The sequence below is a fragment of the Symphalangus syndactylus genome, chromosome 13, assembly GCF_028878055.3.
Source record: "Symphalangus syndactylus isolate Jambi chromosome 13, NHGRI_mSymSyn1-v2.1_pri, whole genome shotgun sequence".
Taxonomy (NCBI): domain Eukaryota; kingdom Metazoa; phylum Chordata; class Mammalia; order Primates; family Hylobatidae; genus Symphalangus; species Symphalangus syndactylus.
In genome coordinates this window covers 71,310,956-71,320,270 of record NC_072435.2, presented here as the reverse complement: position 1 = coordinate 71,320,270, position 9,315 = coordinate 71,310,956, and the positions used below count along the sequence as shown (strand labels likewise).

The 9,315-nt window shown below is 43.4% G+C and overlaps 1 protein-coding gene across 1 annotated transcript; it reads right to left on the bottom strand.

The window, feature by feature from the left end:
* Positions 1 to 6,153: 6,153 nt before the first annotated feature.
* On the bottom strand, positions 6,154 to 6,496 carry LOC129460437 (H/ACA ribonucleoprotein complex subunit 3-like). Its single transcript, XM_055238240.2, has one exon. It carries the CDS (start codon positions 6,444 to 6,446, stop codon positions 6,249 to 6,251), a length of 198 nt encoding a protein of 65 aa, XP_055094215.2. The 5' UTR covers positions 6,447 to 6,496; the 3' UTR covers positions 6,154 to 6,248.
* Positions 6,497 to 9,315: the final 2,819 nt, after the last annotated feature.

The window sequence follows — 9,315 nt, the reverse complement described above, 5'->3', positions numbered from 1 at the left end:
GAGGTGATGTTTGGTGATTAAACTGAACTAAAAACTAAATCCTTCTTCCTGATCATAATTCCCAAGTCATCTTCATTTATTTTAAATAGGCAGCATAATTATCTCAACCAAATAGGCGATTTCCGAGTTATAATACCAAAACTTGCTCCATTGTTGGTAGAGAAGAACTCAAAACTATAATTGCAAATGTCACTGTTGTAAAGTATGGCCAAATCATAAGAATTTAATGATATATGCATTTTGGACTAAGCAAAAAGAGCAAAATCAAATTCTAAAGATAATTATCCAAGCGTGGTTAAAAAATCAAGGCCTGTTTAATCTGTTTTCTGTCTCATTTGGCCCAGTTCATCTCTCAGATGGCCTCAGACCCTGGCAAGTAGAAGTTCTGAGCAGGCTGGAATTACCCACACTTGGGGAGATAGATTGCCAAAGAGGTGTGGCTAGGAGGGTGATTAAAAGGGCTCTGTGCCCCAGGCTTCTTCCTTCTCACTAACTTTTGTGCCAGGCACCCTATTAGTGCCTAGAGATGTAGAGATGAATATGGCACAATCCCTGCCTTCAAATCACTCCTGGCTTAGTTTGGGTGAGAGAACTATGGATGGTTCAGAGCTGGGGATTGGACGAATAAGGGCAAAAAGAAGAGAAAAATTGCTATTGGAACAAAAACTGATTCTCACCATTTCACATACTAGGAGACGGACGTGAGTTACCCAGGTGCGATGGCTCTTTGACTTAAAAATTAAACGTTGAACTACTTCTTTTTGAGTAGTGGGCCTCTCCTCCTCTGGCGCTGGGCCTGTGGTCTGGAAGGAGAGAAGGAGATTCAGAGAAAGCTTTTGGCTTTGCATAACAAAGCAGCAGGAATGGAGGACTGTCACCTGGCTTCTCAAAGGCAACTGGGAATGAGTAGAGGGGTGTGGAAGCTGGGTGCAGCCTGTGCTGACTCAAAGCAGGCAATCTCCTCCACGTTTCCTCGAATTCATCAGAGAAAGGAGAACCTTAAAAGGGATGGGGTGAATGGACACTTTGTTACATAGGAAAGTGAAGAATTACAACATAATGCAGTGGAGTCATGTGCTGCTTGGGATGAGATCACAGAGGAGCATCTGCCTAACTTTGATGGGGCAAGGGTGGGGGTTGGAGGTGTGAAAACTTCACAGAAGACATCATGTCTGAAGTTTATACAAAATTATGAATAGGAGTTCATCAGATGTCTAAGGAAAAAAGAGCTTTCCAGAAAAAGGGCTCATACATTAGTGAGTAACCCCTTCCCCACCCCACCCCTCCCCATTTGAGTTTTTTCTTGGGTAAGAGATTGTATCTGTATAGGGCTCTGCCAAAATACAAATAAGTTCCCTGGGAGGGTATTATGCTTTTGTAGCAGCAGTTTCAGAGGAATATACTGGGCGAGTTTTATCAAAGGAAGAGAAGAAGACCAGAGCACTTAGCTCTGGGAGGACAAACTCCACCCTACCCCTACTTCTACCCCATTTGGAGCTGAAATGGTGCTCCTGGGTAGCCAAAGGGCTCCAGAAGGAAGGAAAGTGGTGCTTGAAGAAGGAAGTGATGGGTCGTGAGAGGAGAAACAGGACCCAAAACAGACTCTGGAGACAAACATTACCTCTCCAGCCAGGCTGGCTTTGACAAAATGGCTTTTTTCTTGTTTAGATGGGAGATGATCAATAATTTGACCATTTCCAATCATTACCATGTTTGAAATGAGCAACAAGCAAAACAAAAAAATGTGTTAGTGACAATATGATGTGTCGTATTTACTGAGAGCTCATTGTATACTTTATATGCAATTTTTCCTTTAAAACTTTCCACCAGCTGGTGAAATAGGTGTGATCTTTAACATCTTCATTTTACAGAGGAAGGAACAGAAAAGGGGTGAAGTCACTTGTTCATGGCCATTGAGCCGATAGGGACAGGTGCTGGATCTCAGTCCAGGCTCTTAACCGTTAGCCGTGCTGCTTCTCTGCTGCTGGAAAATCCAAGCCTGAAATTTGGGCATAATCTTATCTTCTGTGAGTTTCCCTTCCTGGCATTTTGGGCAAAACAATTCTCGTGTTGGACTGTCCTGCACAGTAGTACCACAGGTCCTGCTCACTAACTGCCAGGCACTCCCCATCCACTGTGACCACCTAAGATGTCCTCACATGCCCATTTCCCCAGAGTCCTTCGAGAGTGCTCTACTGGCTAAGAATGATGCTAGGCTCATAAGGGAGAACTGGAGCAGATAAAATTTACAAATCTGACCATTGGCAAGAGCTTGGGATAACCTGCTAATTCTGGGTAAGTTTTTCAAGTTTTCCAAGCCTACAGCAGGATAATGAAATTGGTTCTCCAGATTCCAATTCCAGGATTTTGGTGAGAAGCCAACAGATTCCTCTTATTTTGGGAATGCTTCAAAATAATTGAAGTAGAATGTTGTGCCAGATATGAAGAAGAGTGAGAAAGAGCTCCTGCCCACAAGGAACTCACAGTATAGCAAGGCAAGTGAGGTCCTCAACTGACCCTCATGCAATGAAGTGACGCAGAGCTTTCCTCTTCTCAAAGTGTGGCACCAAGGCCAAGAACATCGGCATCAGTGGATGTTAAAAATATAGAATCTCGGCTGGGCGCGGTGGCTCACGCCTGTAATCCCAGCACTTTGGGAGGCCGAGGCGGGTGGATCACGAGGTCAGGAGATCGAGACCACGGTGAAACCCCGTCTCTACTAAAAATACAAAAAATTAGCCGGGTGCAGTGACAGGCGCCTATAGTCCCAGCTACTCAGGAGGCTGAGGCAGGAGAATGGCGTGAACCCGGGAGGCGGAGCTTGCAGTGAGCCGAGATTGCGCCACTGCACTCCAGCCTGGGCTACAGTCCAGCCTGGGGGACAGAGCGAGACTCCGTCTAAAAAAAAAAAAAAAATTATATATATATAGAATCTCAGGCTCCATCCCAGGCCTACTGAATGAGAATCTGTCTTTTAACAAGATCCCCAGGTAGCTTGGATGCACTTTTTTTTTTTTGAGATAGGGTCTTGTTTTGTTGCCCAGGCTGGAGTGCAAGTGGCGTGATCACGGCTCAATGCAGCCATGACCTGCAGGTCTCAAGCAATCCTCCCACCTCAGCCTCCCTAGTAGCTGGGATGGTAGGTGGTCACCACCATGCCCAGCTAATCGTTGTGTTTTTTATAGAGACAGGATTTCGCCGTGTTGCCCCAGCTGGTCTTGAACTCCTGGGCTCAAGTGATCCAGCTGGCTCGGCCTCCTAAAGTGCTGGGATTCCAGGTGTGGGCCACTGTGCGTGGCCTGGATGCATATTTAAATGTAAAGATCTCTGGTTATAGAGCACATAGGAGAAAATAACTAAGTTTGTTGCACTGATCAGAGAAATCCTCCAGAGAAGGGAACACTAAACCTTGAAAAAACAAGTAGGCTTTTTTTCTTTTTTTTTTTTTGAGTTGGAGTCTCGCTCTGTTGCCCAGGCTGGAGTGCAGTGGTGCTATCTCAGCTCACTGCAAGCTCCGCCTCCCGGGTTCACATCATTCTCCTGCGTCAGCCTCCCAAGTAGCTAGGACTACAGGTGCCCACCACCACGCCTGGCTAAGTTTTGTATTTTTAGTAGAGACGGGGTTTCACCGTGTTAGCCAGGATGGTCTCAATCTCCTGACCTCATGATCCACCCGTCTCGGCCTCCCAAAGTGCTGGGATTACAGGCATGAGCCACCGCACCTGGCCACAAGTAGGCTTTTTTAGTAGGCAGAGAGAGAAGAGAATAAGAGCCTACTAGTTAGGAACATAGAATTTTTCCCCTTGGAATTATTTATTGGTTTGCGACACCAAAAGGGATAAAGATTTATGTGTAATCAGGGAAACAAGAGTCTTTGGGTACTCACATTCATGTCTAATAATAATATTAATTCAGCTTGACAAATATTGTTAAGCAACAATTATTCATTATTACTCACCATATGGATGTTCCAGGTATGTAGTTGAACAATGAACACAACAGATGTATCCTTTCCCTGAGTACTGAGTCCAGGTTAGAATCCTGGGAAAACCATGTATCAACTGTGTAAACTTGGGACATTATTTAGCCTCTCCTTTTCTTAGTTTCCACATCTGTAAAGGGGGATCATAATGGCACCCACCTCATTGGATTTATGTGAGGATTACATGAACAATACACTTAAAGCATGAAAAAATAGTAATAGGAGCATACAGAAGTTTATTAAGCACTTTCTGTAATGAGAAATAGTGTGCTCAGAGTAACTAAAATTTTTGAAATAGGTTAAACATTTCTGAAGAACTTTGAAGATTTCCTGGATTACCAAATCTTCTTATATCTCTTCATTGTGTATGAAGATTGGTTGAGGTCTTATGTTTCCTGACACCTAACGGCAGAGAACGTTAACAAAAGGCTACGTATTGTTCATGATGATGTGTAGTCATGAGCCTGTCCAAAACTTTCCTCTTTAGCTGTTTCATCCTGGCTTGTTCCTTGCTAATGGTGTGACCATGAGCCAGTCATTTAACTCCCCAGGCTTTGGTTTCCTCATCTGTATAATGGGGATAATCAATGTACCTGCACATAGGGCTGCTGTCAGGATTAAGTTAATTTCTGTAAGTAAAGTGCTTAGAATAGTGCCTGATCCAGATTAAGCAGTTGATAAATCTTAGCTACCATTGTCATCATCATTCTTATTTTGATTATTTCCCTTAAAGAGCTACCTGGAAGTTAAGCCCAATATAGGGAGGGCATTACTCCATGTCAAGTCAAGGCTAGCTGTCACAGTAGAGTGTCCTTTATGCTAAATTCCTTGGCTGTCCAGCCTCTTCTGCCTTGATAGAAACTTGATTTGGTTGGTTTTTAGGCCACATAGAGTGTTAGTCCATACCTGTGATGTGAACAGACAGAAAAATGGGATCTGCATCCCCCAAATAAAAATGAGATCTGCATCCTCTTTCTGTTAAAAGTGGCCATTCTCTTGCCAGCATCACCCCCAAAACTTTGTCAGACACACTCTGTCTGCAGTTTGAGTTTGAATATTCTTTATCAGGCTTATGTCATTAACAATGGGGACTTCTTTAAAAGGGATAGATGGACTAAGTGCATTTATAGAGATGTGCACTTAGTCTTTCAAATATGACAGCTGCTCTAAAACTTCCAACCAGCCAAATCTCAGATCTTCTATCTTGCTGGGCTGGATATTTCATTGTCTTACCTTTCGCACTCTCTTTTCATTACTACACAATGTACTATTTCACCATGAGGTGAAAATAGAACACCTGTTGTGAGTCTTTGAGGATTTTATTCAGTGTTTTCTTGTAAAGTCAAACCAGAAACCCCCACTGGCAAAACTAGCTGTGTCTCATATTTAAACACAAACTATAAAGTGTCAGGGAAAGAAAAAGTGACTTAGCCAGTGAAAACAGTGCACTGGGGGCCAGAATCTGTTTTCAAGATTTATGAGCTGAAAGTAAGTCACGCTTTAATGAATATTAAATGAAGCCCATCTTATTCATGAAAGACAGGCTATATTTTCTTACGAACATGACCAAGGAATGCCTCTTTTCTGAAACTTGAGTTGTCTCCTTAAAATGATATGCATGTGAACACATTATAATCAATCTTCTGAGAACTAGAAAATATATGATGGTTTGGCATTATAAGAATCATTTTTTTCCCTCTAAAACATGTCAGAATTTTATGTGTGTGTGTCGGGGGGATGTTACAAGTGAAGAACAAGGAAAGAAAGCAGTGTCTTATATTTCAACCTATTTTGTCCTTGGTTTGAGCATTTGTGACTTTGAAAACCAGGCCCAAATTTGGCATAAGGGGTCAGACATGGGCAATACCTGTCCCTGGTGGCCTCAGTACTTTTTTCTATGCTCCAAATTCTCCTTCGATTTTGGCTGCCACAGTGTTCCACCCTCACTCCCCTACCACTCCCACCCCTAAATATCATCAGGAAAAGATTTGACTCTAAGTGTGAATATGATCTTTTTTTTTTCAAATCATTTTATCTTTAATAATCTTGCAGTAATTTAAAATATGAGAAAAAAAGTTAAACGTGTTCCCTTTACAGGTGATGCCACCATGATTGCCTCGCACAAGCATGATCAATCACCATGATGAGACTGGATGCCAAACAGCATGGCTGGCAAAAAGGCATCAGGGCTCACAGATTGAAGAGTTTGGTTACGGAGTCTCTGAGGGGTAACAGGTGGCAAAAGAGACATCAGTTTAAGGGACCTTCAGAGGACAGGGCGCGGTTGCTGGGTCATGAGCACCTTGAAGCCTTTCTTGATGGTGATTCGGTGTTGGGAGTATTTGTCATCTGGGGAGAACTGAGCAGGATGGGCTGAGCAGGTCTGTTGTCCCATCGGGTCAAATTTCTCCAGTGTATAGACCCGATCTCCCTGCTCACTGAGGTAATACTGAAGAAACATCATCACTCTTAAGCCAGAGGTTCCAATTCGGTCCGCAGCTCCGTCTGTCGCTGTCTGCCGAATATGATCTTTTAGAAGGTCATTTGCATTTAAAATTTTCTAAATGCAGAAGGAAAGGCTGGTGTATTTGGGGGCATTTGAGAGTATGTAAGGAATTAGTAGTGTATTGTGAGAGAGGAGAGACAGAGCCTCTTCTCCCAGGGGCACCTGTCACATCTTGTTGTCTGTGCCCCTGCAGATGGGCAGTGCGGTAGCCCTGGAGAAGGAGATGGTACTGTTAGCTTCTCAGTGTTTCTGAAATCATACTAAAATACTAAGTAGGAACCTACCTGTGTGGCCTGGCTGTGTGTAGGAGACAGATAGAGAAACAATCCTAGAAGTGTGGCAAGGCCAGCCTGACAAGGAAGTGAACTGAAATATCTGTTAGAAATACTTCCTCAGGCAGGGAGGGAACCTGTGCAAGAATAGGGGAAGTAGCCAGCCATGAGTGACAGACACTCGTGGACTTCCACATTAGTGCCATATTCAAATTGAGCAGAACTAGAATGCAGAGGTCCCAGGCTTCTAGAGTTGTACTTCCAGAATATAGTCTGAATTTTCTAGAACTATTTAGAAGTTTTTCCTTTTGCTTGTGAAGGGTGATGGCAAGGTATATCAGCCTACAGTCTCCATGTAAGTGAGGGTGTCAGTTCTTTTCCAGGTTAAGGTATACTACACTAACTGGTATGACTGTTTGATCCCTAGTTTGGGAAATGATACATGTAGTGGTAAAGAAACAGGATTTGGAATCAGACTGAAGATAAATCTCTCTAAGACAGGAATAGCATCCATCTTGTTTGTTGATAACCAAAACCTAGCTTTACTGGTTCCTGGCACAGTGAATATACTCAATAACTATTTTGAATGTTGAGGGAATGAATCAATGGATATATGAATGAATGAACTAACCTGTTTGAAATTCCAGAGCTTCTATATTTGAGACTTATGGCCTTGGGCAGGTTACCCAAGTTCTCTGAGTCTTAGTTTTCTTATTTGTAAAACTGGAAAAATTATACTCAGTTTACAGGGTTGTTATGAGAAATAACATGATCTAACATATCCATAGCCCTTAGCACAATGCCTTAATAAAGGCAAGCTGTCATAACAGTGATAGTAGCAGTATTAATGCTCGTCACCCCCATACTCTCAGAATTGTTGTTCAGTGGGGAAGGAGGTGGGTAAAATGTGGACATAGATCCTCATGGCAGCCAATGAGAGATAAACAGAGGAGAATTGTTGTGGAGTGGAAAGTCTGGACAGGGGTTGTTTTATGAGGTTTAGGTGAGAGATTGTACATGCCTTGACCTTGATAGAGAAGGTAGACATGGCTGGGGTGAGGCCTTAGCAAAACTGGGTCAATTTAAACCAGTTTCCTTTGGGAAATCACCAGTGTGTCTGGCCTCAAAGCTCAGGCCATTTCTACCACATCATACTACATACTCCTACCTATGTGAAGAAAAGAGGGGGGGGATAAATAAAATGTAGGTGGGTCTCTCTCTCTCTTTCTCTGTGCATGTGTGCGTGTGTGTGTGTGTGTGTGTGCATGTGTTAAAGGCCTGGAAGATACTGCCTAGTTGGTAATGGAGATAAAGTTGTTGGGAGGTAGTCAAAAGGAAGGGTTGGTGTTAATCAGAGTAAATTTCTGCCTTTCCCTTCTGGCTGGGCCCAGTCTTACCTTCGGATGGGAAGCACAGCTGATATGCTGCCATGTTAGGTTTGCTAGCTCATGCCTTCTGGAGGAAAGCAATGATGTTTGCCATCATGCAATCTTATGCTATTTTGCAAGCCAATTTTTACAGCCTTTACAAAGTACTCGTTAAAAGGGAATATATAAAATGCTTGAAGGGAGAACCATGAGAGAAAGTTGGTGCCATGAGTGTATCTTATTAGGTGTGTTCTAACGGGCTAGATATTTTATATACCTTATGTTTCATTCGTACAACCTCTCTCTCCATTTTATAGATGAGGATGCTGAGACTTGGAGAGGCTAAGTAACTTGGTTACTAAGTTGTGCAGTCAAGATTCCAACCCAGATCTTTCTGAATTCTGAAGCTATTCTCTGACCATATTCTTTAATGTATGTGAGGATGCAAAGCTAAATGAGCCTTTCACTCTCTGCCTTTGTCTTCTCTCTACAGTTATCTTGCATTTTATGGAAGGGCTAGCTCAGTGATGGGAATGGATGTTTTTATGGAAAAGAATCACTTACTGGCCAGGCATGGTGGCTCATGCCTGTAAGCCCAGCACTTAGGGAGGCTGAGGCGGGTGGATCACGAGGTCAGGAGTTCAAGACCAGCCTGGGCAAGTCTCTGCTACAAAAATTAGCCAGGTGTGGTGGCGAGCACCTGTAATCCCAGCCACTTGGGAGGCTGAGGTAGAGAATTGCTTGAACCCAGGAGGTGGATGTTGCAGTGAGCCGAAATCACGCCACTGCACTCCAGCCTGGGCGACAGAGCAAGACTCTGTCTCAAAAAAAAAAAAAAAAAAAGAATCACTTGCTGTTCCAGGAACAATGGTTGTATCTTAACATAATAAGAGGAGTAAACAAGTATTGAATCCTTAGTATGTGCCAGCCATTACACTAAGAGCATCACCCTCACGATCTTACTTAATCCTCACCACAAGCCCATGAGCTGAGCACTGTGCATGCATGCTAGTGGGAGGTATTGGGTGGGATCAGTATAGGCTCTTCCAGCTCACCGCCATGCCTTGGCAGGGTGAGGTCCATTGCATTGGCTTCCATGCCAGATGCTGTAGGAAAATACACTGGAGGCCAGGTGCAGTGGCTCATGCCTGAATCCCAGCACTTTGGGAGGCTGAGGAGGTGGGCAGA